At 36.9% G+C, this 21054-nt stretch overlaps 2 protein-coding genes across 2 annotated transcripts; both read right to left on the bottom strand.

Moving 5' to 3' along the window:
* Positions 1-1740: 1740 nt before the first annotated feature.
* On the bottom strand, positions 1741-2670 carry LOC143662483 (olfactory receptor 5AK2-like). The gene has a single exon (XM_077136107.1). It carries the CDS (start codon positions 2668-2670, stop codon positions 1741-1743), a length of 930 nt encoding a protein of 309 aa, XP_076992222.1.
* A 15948-nt stretch (positions 2671-18618) lies between these two features.
* Positions 18619-19548, bottom strand: LOC143662482 (olfactory receptor 5AK3-like). Its single transcript, XM_077136106.1, has one exon. It carries the CDS (start codon positions 19546-19548, stop codon positions 18619-18621), a length of 930 nt encoding a protein of 309 aa, XP_076992221.1.
* Between the last annotated feature and the right edge of the window lie 1506 nt (positions 19549-21054).

Below are 21054 nucleotides of genomic sequence, written 5' to 3'. Positions count from 1 at the left end.
GGAAGGTGAAAACCAGCTCTGCCACTGCTCAGATGTGCCGTTTCTAACAGAGTATCAATGATCGCTGGAGAAACCCAATGTTCCCAACTGGAATCCTGGGTCACAAGGCAGCTGTGAAAAGACAACCCACCACATTTTCTGTGTGGCTGCTGCTTTCTTTTCAATGACATCATCATTCTTACTTTGTTCCTCCAGCCTCTTGAGCAATTGCTGAACTGCTTCAGCTCTTTGACAAAATCCACATCTAGAGAGGGTCTGTATTTCACTAGCCTTTACTTGCTATTATTAAGCTAAGCCTATACTCTGTAAAAAAAAAAAAGTCCTCTCCATTTGTAGTAGTTTGAAGCTGTATGTACCCCCAGAGAAACATGTTCTTAAATTTAATCCATTTCTGTGGGTGTGACCCCACTGTAAGTAGGTCCCTTTGAGGAAGTTACTTCAGTTAAAGTGGAGCCCAGTCCTATCATAATGGGTGATAATCCTGTTACTAGGGTCTTTCATAAGCAGATTTTCAGACAGAAGAGACAAAGTCATGAGAAGCAGCCAGAAGCTGAAATTCAACAGAACCCAGAAGAGAATGGAGAGGCCAGGAGAGGCTCTGTGTGCCTTGTCATGTGAGAAAGGAGCAAATGATCACTGACAGTTAGCCCCAGAATGTTGGCCTTTGGGGAGAAAGCACACTTTGATGACACCCTGATTTAGACTTTCTTTTAGCCTCAATGCTGTGAGCAAATAAAATCCCATTTTATAACATGACTCATTTCAGGTATTTGCTTCAGCAGCCTAGGACACTAAGCATGACTCCCTCTGTCCGTAACTTTCCTGGAGAAAGTATTTCAACTCTTCCACTCAATTTCTCCCTGTGGCTTATCTGATTAATGAGATTGGGAGAAGAAATTTCAGCCTTTTGTTTACACTATCTGTCCACAGGACGGATGTGTGTTTTGATTGTTTTCTCTAAATGGTGAGAACACCAGGGTCTGAGCTCAGCTTTAACTTCTTGAGTTAAATCTGGAGTCCAAAAACTCTCCCCATTCTTAGAGATTAAGGAGTTATTTGTCATCAATTATGGGTCAATGAGTCAGAACCAAATTTTGCACTGAATTTTTACTTCCTAAGGTGTACACCTACAAGGAGGTATAACAGATTTAAGTTATAGTTACCAATGCAATTTCTTATTTGATTAGGAATTCTATAGGAAAAGCAGGAATATTGACCCCTAATAGCTCTAGATCTATAAGAATTCATTCAGTAGTCCTCTTGCTACTCTTATTTTCTGCACAATTTCTCTATAGAAATTGCTCTTTCAAAATTTTCCTTACATATAAGAGCTTAACTATAGAGAACCCACAACAGCAGCAGTATCTACAGGGAGGACCCAAAAAGGAATTTTGTCCTGTTGAGATTTTACTGTCTAGTTTATGGAGATATTTATACAAAATTTATTATGCAACTCTTTTTTATTTCTCTTTAGTAGCAGTTATTTGAGGAAAGCGCTCATCAAAAACATACAAAAGTAAACTTGAAGATCTTTCAGATGCTTCCTCTTCGAAAACACATGAATTAGAATTGTATTTAGTCACTTGCGATGCTTTTCTTTATTTTTCAGATGCTGCTGATATAATTAAGAAGCGCTTTTGAATTTCAGAAACTTTTGCCGCATATTCTAAAGTTCAATAATCAGAAAACATTGTTGGTCTGGCTGTTTACCTGCACTAAAGTTAGCAACAGAAGTTCAAGCTAGAACCATTTCTTTCCTATCCCTTTTAGAGCTTCTCTCACGTCTTGGTTCCTAAGGCTGTAGATCAGGGGGTTTAAGGTAGGAATCATAATGCCATAAAACACAGATGCTGCCTTTTCCTGCTCTTGAGACCCACTGGTACCATGATGTAAATACATGTAAGAAAGTGTCCCATAGAAAATGACGACTGCTGCTAAGTGGGAGGCACACGTGGAGAAGGCTTTTCTCCTTCCTGCAGTCGAAGATATCTTCAGGATAGCGGCCAGGATAAATATATAGGAGAAGATGACAACCAACACAGTACACATCAAGTTAAACCCCACAAAGATTGTCAGTAGCATGATGTTGATGTCAATGCTGGAGCACGAAAGGGACAGAATTGGGGGTTCATCACAGAAGAAGTGATTAATTGCCTTGGATTTGCAAAAGTTCAATGAGAAAGTAAAACTTGTGTTCACAGAGCCATTGAGGAAACCCATGAAGTATGAACCAACTAACAGTTGAATGCAGAATCTCCGGGACATGACTATTGGATAATGCAGTGGGTTACAAATGGCCACGTAACGGTCCACTGCCATGGCGGCCAGGATATAACAGTCAGTGGTTGCAAAAGTACCATAGACGAGTAATTGTGCAAAACATCCTAAGAATGAGATGGATTTTTCTGTACTCATGAAGTTCTGCAGCATCTTGGGAGTGACAGCAGAAGCATAACAGAGATCAACAAAAGCCAAATGCTGGAGGAAAAAGTACATAGGGGTATGCAGACAAGAGTCAATCCTGATGAGTAAGATCATTCCAATGTTTCCCACAAGGGTGACCAGATAGGTTACTAGAAATGCTATAAAGAGGATATGCCAAAACTTGTGTTGGCCAGCAAATCCCAGAAGAATGAATTCAGTCACTTGAGTGCCATTTTCTTGTTCCATGGCTAGCAAGCGTTAAATGTCAGCTAAAAATTTGCAAGCAAGGAAGAACAGAGAAAGCTAAGACCATTGTGATATTTCATGAATTCCAGAACTGTAAATCATTTAAGATTTGGTTTCATAATGGGATGAGATCATCATCATGGGATGAGATAATGTTTTTTATGCCATCATTGGTTCGGATCTTAAGGTAAAACTTTAGGTGTCTCGATCTTGCCCCTTGATTTAGATAACTTCATTTACTATTTTAGAAAAACTGTCATGAATCATAGTTGTATTCTCAGGGTGCACACTGATAGGTAATTTAAAAATGTATCAGTTAAGGAACACAGAAAAACCTCTTCTTATTTAATCTTGCCTTCTTTTGTGCATTCTATATTTTAATTAAAATTTGCCAACCTTCCTATGCATTGTTTTATCTAAACATCGACCTACTGAGTTCTATATTATCTTACTCCAACTTATCTTTCTTAAATCAGCCTACAATTTCCTCTCCTTAACTCTGATCTGCCATCATGGGATCATGGCCATGCAGAATTTTGTATGACAGTTTTTCTATGGTACAGGCCATTAAAAAAAATCCCAATATTACAGACCAATACTTCCGTAAAAAGCAGTAAATGGGTTTCAGCATTGTAAAAATTCTATGAAGTTGTAACAATTTTCAGTCTCACTTTCTGTACTTATTTCATCCCGTATTTCTTTTTTTGTAAGCTGTATGGCAGGGTCACATTTCATATTTTTTCCATGTGAATATCCCATTATTGTAGCACCATTTGTTGACTTTCTGTTTGCTTTTTTTGAGAAGTGCATGGACTAGGAATCTAACCCAGGTCTCCTTACATGGGAGGTGAGAATTCTACCACTGAACTACCCTTGCACCTTCTCATCATGTATTTTTAACAGATATTCCAAGGACTGGTTCTGGTCCATGGGGCACACTTTAGGTACCACTGCTCTATGGTGTCTATTCACCATTATATGCCTATCTAGTCTCCTAGTGTTGGCTATCAGCTTGCCTACAACTTACCCCTACTACAAATAACTCTGTGAGAATTTCTCTAGCTTATATTCTTAGGGATAAATCTGTTGACTATGAGCATATGCACACATTTAATTTGACCTAGTATTGCCAGGTCACTTTCCACAATGGGTGCACCATTGTACACACCTACTAATTGTGCATGGGAGTTACCACATCCTCACATCCTTGTTAGCAATGGAATTATTCTCTTTTGTTTGGGAAGATTGGAAAATGGGTATAAAGCACAATTCAATTTTATTTGTTTTTCTTTAGTTGCTAATGGATTTGATTATTGTTAATATTCTTAGAATTTGGGGATTATACTTTTTTTGTAAGTTGCTTGTTTATATTTTTGGTAATATTTCTATTTAGTTTATTTATAGATACCTTGTTATGCTAAATTTTAGTCCCCTGTCAGTTCTTAAATTCTCAAAGATTTTCTTACATTCTGTTATATTTAGTTTTGTCTATGATATCCTTTAAGGACCAGAAATCCTTACATTTAAAATGATGATCTATCAATTTTCCCCCTGTGGTTGGTACTTTTGAAAAACATTGAATGAGGCCCATCCCTGTCTTGAGCTCATAAATATATTTTCCTAGATGATTCAAGGACAATAATAAAATTTATTTTCTTTCTTACACTGTGTGGCTGCTATTTGGTTTTTGATGCGTCATGAATCTTTTCATCACACAGGAGTGTAAACTGATTAGGAACTTAGATTCACAAAGAACCTAAATTATATATTAAGCAATGACAGGTAGGAAATGACAGATGAAGCCATGAGAATACTTGATGGAAAACACTCTGGAAAAAGAATAATAAGACGCTTAAAGGAGAAAAATCTCAGTCAATCTGATGTTACATAGAATTGCAAAGGGATGAATGAGGCTGAAGCCCAAGGAAATATTAAGCATAGGGTTTAAAACCTACCATTCACCGAGAGTTCAGCAATGGACATTAAAAATTAATGTCATACATGAACAAGAGGCAACATAAAATAGATAACATTCAGTTATAACTTCCAAAGTAGTAATAGAAAAAAAGGGATATAGAAAATTTTATTGCTACAGCAAAAAGCAGAAAAAGAGGAAATTGGAGTAACAAGAAAGGATGGTAAGCAGAAATACGTTGTGTTCCTAAGAAATATATAGAAAGGGAAATTAAGATGAGAAGCAGTCAATGGAAAAGATAATAAACAGTAGGTAAAATCAACAAACTAAAAGTTGATTTATTGAAAAATTACTATAACTGATCGACTTCTGACAAGACTGAGCAAGAGAAACAGGAAAAGACACAAAATATTTAGAAAGAAAAAAAGGATATTACTTTAGAGAGCAGATATTAAAAGGACAGTAAAAGACATTATTTTAGAGAGCATATATTAAAAGGATAGCAAGTGGCAATTACAGATAACTTCATGCCAATAAATATGAAGACTGGTCAACTGGACAATTTCCTAGAAAAATAAAACTTTCCAAAACATACCCCAAAGGTATGAAATACATAAATATTTTAAACCATTAGATGATTTGAATTGCTATTTGAAGATCTACTCCTCACAAAACACTAGACCCAACTATGTTACAGGAAGTTTTATCAAGCATTTATAGAAAAATCGATTCTGACACTTTATAGACTTTTCCATTAAATGGCAAGAGAACATTCTCCACCTCATTTCATGAGGCTAATATAACCTTGGCACTAAAACAAATAAGAAATGAGAAAAGAATATTAGAACCGATCTTACTTTTGAAAATAAATGCGAACAGCTTTTAAAAATGTATACACACTCACTAAACAAATCCAGCCACGTGTTAAACATTAAGTAATTGTTGGGGTCTCAAGATGGCTCTGGTAAATGGCTATTCTTTTCTTTTCCCAGGATTTGAGCAAGTTGAGAAATTAAAAAAGGTAAATATGGAGACTATAATATCACCATTAGACACCAGGGGGACAGGGCGTTAGGTTTATTAGGCAAGGTTATTTGCTAGCAATGAACACCATAATTGGGAAGGCTTAGCACCCTCAATTTGGTAGGAGTGATTGGGTATGCCTCTTCCATACTGCAGGGGAGAGCCTCTGAGCTCAGGGGACAAGGGCTTCTCAAGACTGGCTGCTCCCAAGAGGATGAGGGCGAACAGAACATGCCACGTTATTATTCTCAGATTTACCGGTCCGCTATGTCCCTTCCCCTTTCTAGGAAGAGAGTGAATAAAATGGCGAGAAGGGGAGTTGGATTATATGTTATCCCAGGAATGCAAGTTTTCTTTTAATGTTGGAAAGTTTATTATAAAATTTTCTGTATTAATGTATTAAGGGAGAAAAGCCATATGAGCTTCTCAATAGATATGGAAAAATAAACTTGTATGATAAAATAATAGCAAAATGGAAATAGGTGGGAAAGTTTTTAACATAGTAGAGGTTATCTACCACATTATTATACTAAACATTATGCTTACTAATAAATCATGAAAAACTGTTTATAAATTCAGGAGTGAGACATGGATGCCTGGTAAACTGAGTCTATTTAAAATTTTTCTTGAAGTCCTAGCCCAGCAGAAAGACAAGCAAAAGAAAATAAACACATTACGATTATAAAGGAACAAATACAACTATTACTATTTTTAGATGATGTAAATGTCTCTACAGAATTGACAGATAAATTCTTAGTTAGTCTAGTAAAATTGCTTGAGATTGGGTAATTATATAGAAATCAGTTGCATTCTCTTCACTAGTAACAGTTAGAAAAATGCTATTTAAAACTATTATTTACAACTGCAATAAAAATATATGTTGCCTAGACATAAATCTAATAAAAAATGTTCAGGACTCTTATTGAGCAAACAGAGCTATATTTAAAGGTTTGAAGAAGTGTAAAACCGAAATACCAGGTTCATAGATGGCAAATCAATATTGTGAACACTACATTTCTCCTCAGATTAAACTATAAATTCAATACAAGGCCACTAAAAGGCTTCAGAGAATTTTATGTGCGCCTTGACAACTTTATTCTAAAATTTATACTGAAGAGAATAGCCAAGGCAAATTTAAAGAAAGACAAGGTGGAAACTTGTCTTACCAAATAACAGAATGTATTATATAGCTCTAACAATAGAGTGTGGAACTGGACATATAGATGGAAAGTCTCCCTGGTGGTGTGGGAGAAGATTCCCAGGGATGAGTCTGGCCCTGGCACCTTGGAAACAATTACTGTCCTGACCAGAAAGGGGAAAAGAACTGTACAAATAAGGTATCAATGGCTGAGAGAGTTCAGATAGAGTAGAGAGGCTACTCTGGAGATCACTCTTATGCAAGCTTCAGTTAGACACTGCTACTATCATAGCTTGCCAAACCCCAACCAAAACCATTCCAGCCAATCCCAAAGAACACCTAGGACCATATATAAGATTCTACAAAGGTTCCATGCACTAGGGCAACTTTCCAGAAACCTACAACCTCCAGATGGTTCCCTGGACCAGATAAGTCCTGAAACCTAGAGGGGCCAGCTTCTCCAGAACATTAGCTAGTTCCATCCCCCTACCCCATATTAATGACAGCCCCATCCAACATAAAAAAGTTAGAATGGCTATAGCTCAAATACTTCTAAAGAGTGGGAGAAAGATCAAAGGTGATGGTGGAGTTATACAGAGAAGGTAGGGTTTAACAAACAAGTATGATTGCTGAGTCTTTATGTTGATATTCCTTTTAGTCTCCAAAATCTTAGAGCAGCTAGAAGTAAAAACCTAAAATTGTGGAATCTAAGCCACACCAAACTTTGAAATCAGTTATATAGCTAATTATTGTGATGTACTTTGAAATTTATTGCTTTTTTTGTATATATGTTATTTTTCACACACAAAAAAGTCATTTGTGATGATAAAAAAATATTACTCCTCTAGCCTCCAGCATTCTGGAGCAGCATAGAAGGAAAAATCTGAGATGATGGTATGGTAGCCCATGACAAACTCTGGGAGCTTTCCTGTAACTATTTGTTGAAGAGTGCTTTGAAAACTATTGCTTTTTCCTTTCTTTGTTTTGTATATATATGTTACATTATACAGTTCAAAAAGTAAAAAAAAAAAAGAAATGAGAAAATAAAAAGAGAATGTGGAACTTGCGTGAGTTTAGATAAATAAATCAGTCAGACTGAGAAAAAGAAATCCTTAATATGTCTATAAAAATTTGATACAAAAAAAGATTAGCATTGCAGAACAGTGGAGAAGCGGCCCAATAAACTGTGGTGTTTTATTTTAAAATTCTTGTACTTACAACAAAATAATATTGCATTCTTTCTTCAAATTTTACAAAAATTGATCCGCAAATAATAAAGTTCTAAATAAGAGAATCAAAATTGTACAGCCTTGACAGTGAAACACTGCAGGATATCTTTATGACAGCTATCCAAAAAAATTTGTTTAAAGAGACAAAAGCACACAAATCATAAAACACTGGAAATTCAAATACATTAAAATTTAAAATATTAGTATTATAAAGAGAAATGAGTGAATATTGACTGGACCAACATATTTGCAATATGTATGAATGCCAGAGGATTAGTTTCTGGTATATAAAAGGATTTTTGTAAATCATTCTAATAAAAAAATGCACAAGAGACATAAATAGGAAATTCATAGAAAGAAAGTCTAAATTGTAAAAGGAGTATGAAAAGGTATGCAACTCACCAGTAGTCAGTTAATTGTATATTAATACTTCATTGAAATACAATTTTGCACTCATCGATCTGAAAGGAGAAATTTTGCTGCGAATGTGGAGCCACAGGAACTCATATTTTCCTGATGGGAATGTAAATGAGCACAATCATATTGGGGACAATTTTGGAAATATTTAGTAAAATTAAAAATATACCTCCCTATGGTCTACTAATTGCATTATAGTGTGTATTCTAGAGACATTCTCGACCACACAAACTGACACACATACACTAGCATGCACACATGTACACATGTGTCTATATATGTGTATATATAAGCATACATATATATATCTACATATAGATATAGTATAGATAAACACACACAGGAATAGCTAGCATCATTATTGGTCGCAGAAAAAAATACAAACTGTTAAATAAGTCAGACAATCAGTGAACTCATGCTACCAAATCCACATGGATAAATCTCTCAAACAATGCTGAATGGAGAAAGGCAAGTTGCAGAAATTATGTGATAACTACACGAGTGGTTTTTAACATATCTTCAATATTGTATAATAAAAGAAGTTGCTCATAGAGAGAACACTGTTCCAAGACATCAGAAGAGGGCTCTTTTACTCTGATGCCAGTAACGCCAGGCAGAGTTGACCTGCCTAGGTGAGATAGTTTTGGATAATATGCCTCGACTGTGTGAAGTGTAGGATTCCAAGCCTGTTGTTGATACGGGCTTCTCTGCTTCTTTCAAATGTCTTAAGAAGTAAGCGTAGTGGGATACTCAGTAGGGCTGCAGAGCAATTTTCTTCCTTAGGCAAATTTGCTGGAAAATAGGTGAACTATAGTCTTTTCAAGGAACTTTCCATCCAGAGGTTAAAGCACTTATCAGAGGAGGTTAGAATAATTAGGGGTCTACTTACATTAGAGTCTTGAGAGGTGGTGGTATTTGCCATATTAATTTGACTTTAATCATTCTGAATTCAAATAAAATGATGTGACATCATGAGGACCCTTCTCAAGAGCTAAGGAAGCTTGCACAACACACAAATACACAGAATCTGTATATTTAGGATGGTTTGACTCAGTATGAAATTCTCTATTTCATCTATGATGATCATGTTTGCTAATACAATGACTACTATGAAGACAGTGGCCAAGTACCTGAGTGATTTTTCTTTTTTCCGCATGGGCAGGCACTGGGAACTGAACCCAGGTCTCCTGCATGGCAGGTGAGAACTCTGCCTGCTGAGCCACCGTGGCCCACCCAACCCGAGAGTTTTAAACCTGATTAGCTAGTACTGAGTTCCAGGGTTTCTGGAGCTTCGTTTACATTCAGCATTGTGCAGTGGAAAAGAAACAGGAAGACCTAGGTTGAAATCCGTTCCCACCACTCCTTAGAAACTTTTTCCTTAGAAAAAGCTGTCAATACCTTCAGCATCAGTTTGTTCCTCTGTAAAATGGGAATCACAGACCTTACTTAAAAGGTGATCATGTTCCATGCTTTGAAATTTATTGCTTTTTTGTATATATGCGATTTTTCACATACATACACACAAATACGTGGTGAGAAATGGACTTGGGACCCCATACCTCCTAGAGTTGCATCTAGTGTACCCCTTAAATTCTAAATTTGGGTTGAGATCTAAAGAATCCTTTATGCTCTTTCAAAATATAAAATGAATTACACATGTTTTAAAGCTAAACTATACCTAAAATTATGCATAAAATGTTACTTTACTAGTGAGCAAAGTCAGACCCATAATGGTTAAGGGGACGTGTGGATTAAGTTCATATGTCAAATTAAGTAGGTTATAGGATCCAGTTGTTCAAGCAAGCACTGGTCTGATACTGTGATGATATTGCATGAATTTAAATCACCAGTAAGTTATTGTATCTATAGCTGATTACATCTACTATCGACTAGGAAATTGCCTTCATCAATGCGAGAAGATTCATCCAATCAGTAGAAGACCCAAAAGAAGAAATGATTTCAGCAATCAGGTGGGAGAATTTCCTTCTCAACTTCAGCCCACCAGTTTCTCCTGGGGAATTGATCAAAAACTTCCATCAGGCTTGCAACCTGCCCTGTGGAAATTGGGCTTGCCTAATTCCACAGTTGCGTGAGCCAATTTGTATTTTAAAAAAATTTCAAATATTAAAAAAAGAAATTATGTTCATTGCAACACTTTATAGTAGTACAAGTTGGGAAATCGTGTTAAATAAATCAGTAGATTAGTATTATAGATCAATATGCAGTTTAAAAATAATGAGGTTGAACTATACTCTTATGGAAAGCTGTTCAGATGATATGTGATGTTTTTGATGCTTTATGGACCCCGAACTTTATGTTCTTAAAAATTAATGATTCCTGTAGGTGTGGACTCATTATAAGTAGGATCTCCGGTGAGTAGGATCTTAAGTTAAGATGTGACCCACCTCATTCAGGGTAGTTCTTAATCCTCTTACTGGAGTCCTTCATAAGAGGATGAAATCAGAGAGAAACATACAGAAGCCAAAAGAATGAGACACAAAAGCTGAGAAAGCCACAAAAATAGAGGTGAAGCCAGATGTTGTAAGCAATGACATTCTGAAGAGAAGGGAGAGGCCAGCAGACACCACCATGTCCAGGTATTGTCTTAATGATGCCTTTATTTGGACATTTTCATGGCCTTGGAACCGTAAATTTGTAAACTAATAAATTCCCATGGTTAAAAGGCATCCCGAAGCAGTGCGACAGTGGGCCAGTGGCAGAATTCTCTCCTGCCATGCTGGAGACCTGGGTTTGATTCCCAGTGCCTGCCCATGTTAAAAAAAAAATGCATCCCATTACTGGTATTTTGGCAGTTTTCGCGAGCTAAAACATCTTACCTCAAATGAGAAAAGCGAAGTGCAGAATAATATCTACTGCTGAACCTTCTTAAAAATTAAACTTTCCCAGGTGCACGGGTGATTCAGAGGTTAGAATGCCCGCCTTCCATGCGGGACACCTGGGTTTGATTCCTGGACCGTGCACCCGCCTCCTCCCCCCCAAAATAAATAAACTTTCTCATGCTCTTACTCATACTCTTATTCTCTTTATTTATTCATGAAAAAAGGTCCGGAAGAATACATATTAAATATCTTAATGGTTACCCTTTGCCATGGGATTGGGGAGAGAGAGACATTTTTAGACATAAACTTCTGCACTTTTTTCTTAACAATGTTTTAATTGTTTTAAAAGAGAAGAGGAAGAGAAAAAAGTGAAGCCTGTTTTGCAGTGATGTGCAGTTCAAACGATCTGATTTATGTAAACTTCCCAGCACGGGGCTAGGGAAAGTATGGGTGCTCAACAAATAGCCACAACGACAGAGGCAAAGAATACATTCTGAGCATATACTATTCATTCACTCATTCATTCATTCACTCATCCATTCATTCAATAATTCAATTACTTATTCATCCATATCCTTTCCCAGGAATGCTGAGCCCAACTCAGTTTCCTTACTGTATTTCCGTGACGTCACTAGCAATGAAATGATTCTTCCTGATTTGGGGAGAAACGTGCTGGAATTTTGGCTCTGACTCTTTTGTACTCCCCTTCACACACACGCTGTAGGTACGCAGAGACAGTGAAAAATGACTTTGTTTTACTTACACTGGAGATGCCCCTTAAAGCCTCTTCTGTGTTTCTTTCCCTTCAGGGAGTTTATAGTTGGAAACTAGGAGATCAGTGCTTGCTCCCTTGAGAATCTGAGTTTCCTGGGCTGGCAGGGAATTGGAAAAAACAAGGCTCCTTGTTATTTTCTGCTGTAGAAAAGTAAAGTGTTCCAGAGGGGACATGATTCATTTTCCTTTAACTGCCCTTAGGGACTTGCCTTTAAATTTTTTTTTTTTTAATTTTTAGACTTTCCCTGTTATAAAACAAGTGCTTTCTTTCTTGTTATAAATGAGATGGAATATGATTTTTTATATGTCTAGGAACCTGTGTTTAGGTCTAGATAATAATTCCTGTCACCATAAGCAGCAAAAGAAATGTGGTTTTCTGAAAAGAATAAATATAAGAAATGCAAGTCTTCTCTGGGAAGCATGTGGGGAAATTTAAGAATATAATAGACTCTAGCATGACATATAGAGTGCTTTCTATTTGAACATATTTTATATTATCAGTTTAACACCCATTGTTCATTTTTTAAGGCAACATTTTCAATTTATCCTTTCTTTATTTCTAAAATTTATAGTATAAGTATTTGTTTTTCCTTCAAATCAGCCCTAGGTAAATACACCCTTTTTTTCTAAGAGTGCTTCACAACATCAGCATATTTCAAGTAACAATCTATAGAGAGAGAGACTTTGGATATAAAGCTGCTAGAGTTAAATCTTTAATTAGTCTAAGGAGAAAGCTAGACTTTTGTTAAAACATATTTTTATTGAGAAATCTTCACACACCTACAGTCCATACATGGTATACATCAATGGCTCACTCCAGAAAAGACACAAAGAGAAAAAAGAAAAAAACTCATACATACCATACCCCTTACCCCTCCCTTTCATTGACCACTTGTGTTTCAACCTACTCTTTTTTTTACTCATCTGGATAGAAGGAGCATCAGACACAAGCTTTTCACAATCACAAGTCTTGAAGACAATTATATATCATTATATAAACATCTTCAAGAATCAAGCTATTGCAACACAGCTCAACAGTTTCAGGTACTTCCCTCCAGCCCCTCCAACGTACCATAAACTAAAAAGAAATAGTTACACAATCCATACGAATAACCTCCAGGATAACCTCTTGATTCTGTTTGAGATTTCTTAGCCACTGGAATTTTATTTTGTCTCATTTCTCTCTTCCCCCTTTTGGCCAAGAAAACTTTCTCAATCCCATGATGCCAGGTCCTAGCCTATCCAGGGAGTTGAAAGCTAGACTTTTTGATTAATAAGCATACACATGAAAGAGTGTATTGGTAGAAGACTGGTGACTTAACATGCACCATTAATTATTGCATGGCAGGTGTCTTAGAAATGTGTTCAACTAATAGTAATAGGAAATCCAACTTACATGGACATATGAAAAGAGGGACTTATTTTTATTTCGTAGCAGTAGATGTTTAAGCCAGAACCAGCACTTGTGATTTGCTTAGTCTTTCCCATATGCTGGTTGCTTCATAGTTTAACATGTCTATTATAGCTCTAGGAATTGTAACGTCTTCTATGTATAATTCCCTGTGCTGTCCTGGAAACCAGTCCTTGCATGCTCCAAAACTCTAAATCCATAAAACTTCACCATTGTAACAAGCTCTGAATCTTTGAAGGTTTGTCTCCCACCACCAGGTACTCATGGGTCTTAAGTGTCCAAAGTACTCAACACTTCTTGCTGCCCAGATCAAAAAGATGTGGTCATTATAGTAGGTCAGAGCAATGTTCTACAAGTCTCCATATGGTCAGGATGCCACAGGCTATACCATGACTGAGGAGAATTACAGGGAAGGGTTTGTAATGTATACACATGTCTATACCAAGAGAACGTGCCTTGCTTGCTTCCAGTGTTCCTTCCAGATAAGTGTTGAAAAGAATGCCTTCCCAAATCAGTGTAAGTGCGTATTGACAGAGGTTCTGTTTAGTCTCATATCAGTACTGACTCTGGCATAGCAACTGAGAGTGGTGCTAGCGTTTGACTAAATTTGTGCCAGTCCATCATCATACTTCATTTGGTTTTTGGAGGGTCTAGACCAGTGAATTTAATGGTGATATGGTTAGGAACACCATTGTAGCATAATGTAAATTAGAGAGCAGTGCGATTCCACTCTCTTCCATTCCCCTGTAGATATTATTTCTTAGAAACTATCATTTTCACTCCCACTCAAACAACCTCCCCTTTAATTATGGTGGTGGGTAACCAATATCTTCTGCTTCTTAGACTCGATATCTTTGCAGTTGTCTGATGATCTTTTTCTTAACGTCCCAAATCAGTTACCTACAAAGGGAATCATCTAAACTATTGCAAATTAATCAATACAATGTGTGACCAGCCTGGTGAGGAACAATGGAGACATGACTCATGCATTCTTTGCCACAAGTGGCCACTGCTCCTCTGAGCTAAATGACACTCCTCCCCTTATCTTCTCTAATATTGATAGTTCCCCTGTCCCACTAGATACTTCTGTGTGTTTTTTGTGATACACACACACCTGATCTCAAGAAAACAAAACAAAGCCAAACAACATCAATAATAACAAAAAAGAAACAAGACAAACTGAGATAGGTTTTGGAGTGAAATCCCTGCTAACGCAAGCTATTGAGCGGGTCTCACATATTTACATAAAATGGGCATGAAACACTGATAACTTCAAGATACTAGGTATCTGAGAGAATGAATCTACTCACCTGTATTCCACATGCTCTTTCATTCTACTATTCTGCATGAAAAATGCAGACATTTAATTTAAATTTGTCATTTTGTGTGCTTATTTCCAATGACATTTCTGTGATGTCATTATGGCCCTGTGGCTGTTGCTACACTTTTCAACTCAAGAACAGCTGGCCTGGGCTGCCGCTTACTATAACTCATGTGCAAGTGCTTTATCTGGATTTAGGACTTCTTCTTTCTGTTTTCATTTATTTATTTATTCAACAAATATTTATTGAGCGACTCCAATGTGCTAAGAATGTGCTAGATGTTGGGAATCTAATGATAAGCAAGTTATTTTCCTCGCCTCCATGCTTCCGCATTGGTGGGGACATTCACCTGTCCTGGTGGCAGGATGAATCATACAGCAATTAGGAAGCCAACTAAAGAGGGAATTAACCAACAACCAGATACAAGGAGGTTATAGTATTTCCAATTTAATTAGGCGTCTCCCAACTATGCTTAGGTAGTGTCTTCATTTGTCCCTTCATGCCCAGTATGTTGAATTAGTGGCTTCACAAACTGGAGCAATACCACAATCCCCGGGGAAGCCTTTTAAAATTCCACATTTTATATATTCTGAATGCAAGTCTCTAGAAATTGGTATCTGAGATCTATTCTTTCAAAAAGTTTTCGGGTGAGTTTGATGCAGCCATTTCAGTTTGGTATTTGTGTAATATTGACACTATCCATGATGTGTTTTCATTTATGTGATACTTACTAAATATCTACTATGGTAAGACTGAGTACTATATATAATGCAATTATAAAATTTTGATGCCTTGCATTTCTAATTCAAGCCTCTTTAAACCCTGCCACCATTAATGCAGAGACCACTGGAGTTCCGATGCTTTTTTCCCTCTTGTTTTTTGTTTTCTGGAACCTTTCTTGGTCATCCAAGAGCTGAAAGTGACAGGAAATTTGGTGTGATGGATGTATCTATCAAAGTTTAATTCAAGGAGAAAAAACCACGTAAGGATTACAAGCACAAAGAGCTTTAATAAGGAGAATTTGATATAATTTTGGAGGGAATGGAGGAATGGACATCATATACAGACTAAGGATGGTGGGATCTAGAGTTTAGGAAGCTGCTGCCACTGCTTTGGCTATTACTGCCACAACAGTGGCCTCTCATATGCTGAAGTCAGTGATTGGACATTGGAATCCCATGTCTAGCCATGGCAACCACATCCAGCCATTCGTATTTGCATGGCCTGACTTACCAGAAAGTAGAAAGTTTTTCACCCATTTCTAACTTTTCAAACTTCTCATGAGCAAATCTGATAGCATCTAGAACTCTAGGTACAAGGGAATCTGGGAAATACAGTTCTGAGCTTTCTACCATCTCCAATTAGAAGAAAACTGCAATGTAGGTTGAAAGAGATAATCCACAGTATCTGTGCCAAAAGACTACAGGATGTTGAAAATGTTTTCTCTATATTAGAAGGGTTTCCTAATGATGATTGTATTAGTCAGGGTTCTTTAGAGAAACAGAACCAACAGGAGAAAAGTACAATATGAGATTTATAAAGGTGTCTCATGCAAACATGCGAGTGGAAGAGTCCAAAATCCATGGGGCAGACTATGATTCTGGCAACTCCAATGAAGGGTCCAGATGAACTCCACATGAGAGGCTCACTGGCTGAAGAAGCAGTGAAAAAATTTCTCTTCTTCCTTAAAAGCCTTAATTGATTGGATTACTTCAATGTGGAAGGGATGCCTTAGTTGATCACAGATGTAATTAGCCACAGATGCAATCAACTGACTGATGATTTAATACACCAGACTTCTGGTTTATCAACAGCCATGAAATATCTTTGTAGCAATGGTCAGACCAGTGCTTACCTGACCAGTCCACTGGGCATCATCGCTTGTTCAAGTTGACACCAGAACCTACCTATCACAGTGGTTGAGCTTCAAGCCTTTGTTTCATTGATATTTTCTCAGTATTCATCCTTCCTCCATCTCTCTCTGCCTTTATAGTTGTTTGTATCAGGCTCCTAGCTGGTTTTTAAGTTTGTTAATGTATCCTACATCTTTATCAACTTCTTTTCTGGATCTTTTTTTTTTTTTTTTTGGAGGAGCTCAAGTGTGTGACATAGTGTCTGCCTCATTTATTGGATTCCAGCTGCTCTACAGTATGTTCTTGGTAAATGTTTTTAACTGTGTATAATAAATAAATGGATTAATGAAGTACCGATTATGTCAGGTTTGGTCTATATTTCCTTCTTTCCTCTGTTCTCTGTTTAGGGACTGCCCAAACCATTTAACAGTGTAGTTGATGACTTATGGAATAAATGTGTAATTATTCAACATGAGACCTTACATAATGATCTACTTCTTCAAAAAAAAAAGGTCTATCTTGAATAAATATTAACAATTGTTTATCATTCATAGGCTAGAAGCAAGCTCAGCCTTTCCTCTTCCACATGAATTTCAGAAATTTAGATGCTTTTGCCTGTTTTGTCTGAGCACCCACTATCTCTTGGGATCTCTTCTACTTCGGTATCGAGTGCAGATTATCACATAACTTTCATGTTTGCTTCTCATACTTATTGGACTCTGTCTTAGTTTGCTAACACTGTTGTAACAAGTTACCACAAATGGGTGGCTTACATCAACCATAATTTATTGTCTTATAGTTCTGTTGACTTGGAGTCCAAACTCAAGGTGACAGAAGGGTCATGTTCTCTCTGAAGTCTGTAGGGGTGAATATGTTCCATGCTCCCCTCTTGGTCTCTGGTGGACCTGCTCTTAGATAGAAGGTCTTTTCTTTTATAAAGACAAATCTTTTCTGGGTGAGTTTCAGGACCTTACATTGAATTCAGATTATTCTTTTTTCTTAGAATCTACACAGGGTATTGTTTTTTGAAAATGTATCTTTTTCTCTTTTCAAATTCTCATTGTGCTATTATTTATATTTTTTGGTCAGCTCACTAGTCTGACTGATTTTACTTTGATATGATACTGTTCTTTTATCCAGTTAATATGATATCTGCCAAATTCAGGAAGAGTTTTCCATCACCTACTCTTAATCTATCTGTCAGAGCTTCTCTATTAACACTTTGTTTTCCTGAGTCAAAGAAACCCTTGACCTCCCTTGGACTTCCCACTGAGACTGTGTAGTTTAAATTATTTGTGTGAACTAAAATGAATGTTGTGTCATTTATAAATGTCAACCATTAGGATTCTAGATCCATCTAGATTCTAGATTCTCTATTTTTCTTCAAGAGAGACATAGAAAATGTTTGCAAGAATCACTTTTCTCCAGGCAAGAAAGGGATGGATGAGGACTATAGAGAGCAAAATACTACAGAAATATTTTTAAGTGTTAGGGAATGTCACTAACATGGAAATATTGGGTAGAAAGGATAATCCAAATCACAAGATGCTTTTAAAAGTAGTAAATTTATTTTACATTCATATCTGAGCAATAATTAGAATAGATTTCTGAGTAGCCTCATTGTAGAAAATATTGGGAATTTGCTGAAGTAAATGGAAAATAATAAACTTCAATTTTAACGTTGATAATATATGAATAAGGATGTTTGTAGAGTTCAGATACATATTAGAAATGTATTTGAAAAGTAAAATATTTAAAAATTTCATATGTGCTTCTTAATATTTTAGATAATCTTGATAAGGCCCTTTTCCATAGGTTGCAAAGACAAATTTCTCAACTATATTTCAAGAAAAATTAGTTCTGGGAGATGTTTACTGTATTTCCCACATTCCAAGTTCTTGTCTTTTGAGAGACACATCACTGATCTAAGATAAGGACATGTTCTCAATTTCAGAAACATTAAATTGTATTAATTCATGTCTATTGGATGCTTTGATGTGCTGAATTTTAATGATTTGGGTCCAATCTAGAAGAACATCTTCCCTATCACTTTTAGAGCTTCTTTTATTTCCTTATTTCTCAAGCTATAGATCAGGGGGTTCAACATGGGAATCACAATACCATAAAATATGGAGGCAACCTTCATGGTGTCCTGGGAATTATTAGAACGGGGCTGTAAGTACATGTAAAAGAGGGTTCCATAGAAGATGGTGACTGCTGTCAGGTGGGAGGCACATGTGGAGAAGGCTTTTCTCTTTCCTGCAGTAGAAGACATCTTTAGGATAGCAGCCAAGATGTAGATATAGGAGAAGACGACAACAGATACAGTGAACGTCAAGTTAAATCCCACGAACACAACAAGGAGCAGAATGTTGCTGTCAGTGTTGGAACATGAAAGGGCAAGAATTGGGGGACCGTCACAATAAAAGTGATTGATGCTGTGGGACTTGCAGAAGGACAGTGAAAATGTAAAACCTGTGTGTACAGAGGAATTTATTGAGCCCACCACATAGGAACCAGCTGCCAGTTGGATGCAGACTCTTTGGGACATGACTGTGGAATAGCGGAGTGGTTTGCAGATGGCTACATACCGGTCCACTGCCATAGCAGCCAGGAGGTAACAGTCACTGGTGGCAAATGTTACATACACCCACAACTGCACTACACATCCCACGAATGATATTGATTTATTTTCTGATATGAGGTTTTGCAACATCTTGGGAGTGATTGCAGAGGTATAACAGATGTCAATAAAAGCCAAATGTTGTAGGAAAAAGTACATGGGTGTCTGAAGTCTGGAATCTGTCTTGATGAGTAGGATCGTTCCAATATTACTCATTATGCAGGTCACATAGATCAGTAGAAATATGATGAAGAGGACATGGCGAAACCTGTGTTGGGCACTAAATCCCAGAAGAAAGAATCCTGCCACTTGAGTGACATTTCCTTGTTTCATGACTACCAAAAATCTAGGAAGGACTGAGAAAGAAAAAGAAATCATTATGGATTCTTGAAATGAAAGATTCTTTGGTTTCACATGACTCTTTAAACTTACATGTTCATGGCAAACACTCACAACAGTACTTATTACTTTCAAAATATTTTTTCTATTTTCTTGGGTAGGATTCACCAGATAAACAGTGATCCTTGAGCCATGGATTTTTTTCAAATTGAAGATTTTCACAGAAGACTGACTTCTAGTGTGCATGGTTCTAAGAATCATAGACTAACACATTTTCTACTATATTAGGCAAATCTCCATAATCGCATAAAGGAATGTTCAACTATAGTCATGTGCCTTTTTCAACAACCTGCAATTTTTCACCACCATTTATTGCTTAATCTGGGTCCAAGCTCTTGAAAGTAGTAGCACTTGTCAGAGAGGAATTTTCCTTAAGGTACCTTCATGGTCCACACCTATTTCAAGGCTGCGTGGTGTCTGTTTTACTACTATCCATAGCTTGCACCTCCAATGTAGGTGACACTTTTCACAAGCCAGATAATCCAAATATATATAAATACAAAGTCAAATTTTATAATATGGGAAGATTTCTGAATTATAGGTCTGTGTTTCCCATTACATTGTTTTCTTTTATTTGTAACCTGGTTTGCTGGGGGAAGAATCATCTTGCAAAAATTTGATTAATTCAAAGTGATAGCTTCTTTTAAATCATAAATGATGTCTGATTTTCTACTTTTACTTCATGCTACTTCTGTACCTGATTAGGTATGCCACTGATATTGATTTACCCATAATTTTTTTCATATGCTACAAGCCCTCAACCTCTGGCTCTAGTGTCTTTGATCTTAAACAACGCTCAGTATTGCTTAACACCACTCAGGTGGAGCAGTGTATCATGGATTCTTGGTGTGGCAGAGATTGACTTGCTGCTTGTCAATGCATTTGCCTTCTCATCTGGGCAGAGCTAGACTGTATATGCAGTAATACGTGGTCATGGGTCCCAGTTCTGCTCAATGGAGCGTGGTGATTGTTATGCATGGTACTTGGAGCCCTGAACCCCTCCACCCTCAATTCAACCCACCTCCTTGGAATCAGATGCAAACTTTTCTTCCTGATCTACTGGCTGAATATTGACATATCGACATTCAGGGCAACTTTAGAAGTCATGTGTTAGTGTTGTCAGATAAAATATGGGACAACAGTTAAATTTGAATTGCAGATAAGCAGCAAATAACTTTGTAGTATTTGACCTAAATATTGCATGGTATATACTAATTTTTTTTTTTGCTGTTTATCTCAAAGTTGAATTCTACAGGGCATCGTATGTTTTTATTTGTTGAGTTTGGAATTCCTAACTGAAGAAACTATCATTTTGCTTCATCAAAGTTTTGCAAGATAACTTATGGCCATCTCCTTCAGGTTGTGTTCCTTAACAACAGTGTGGAGCTGAGGCCTCTTACCAGCAACCCCCTTCCTCATCTGGATTTTATGTGATTGAGA

Source organism: Tamandua tetradactyla, chromosome 18 (genome assembly GCF_023851605.1).
Source record: "Tamandua tetradactyla isolate mTamTet1 chromosome 18, mTamTet1.pri, whole genome shotgun sequence".
NCBI lineage: Eukaryota > Metazoa > Chordata > Mammalia > Pilosa > Myrmecophagidae > Tamandua > Tamandua tetradactyla.
Note: the sequence above shows the minus strand (reverse complement) of the source record. Positions and strands in the feature narration are given on the sequence as shown.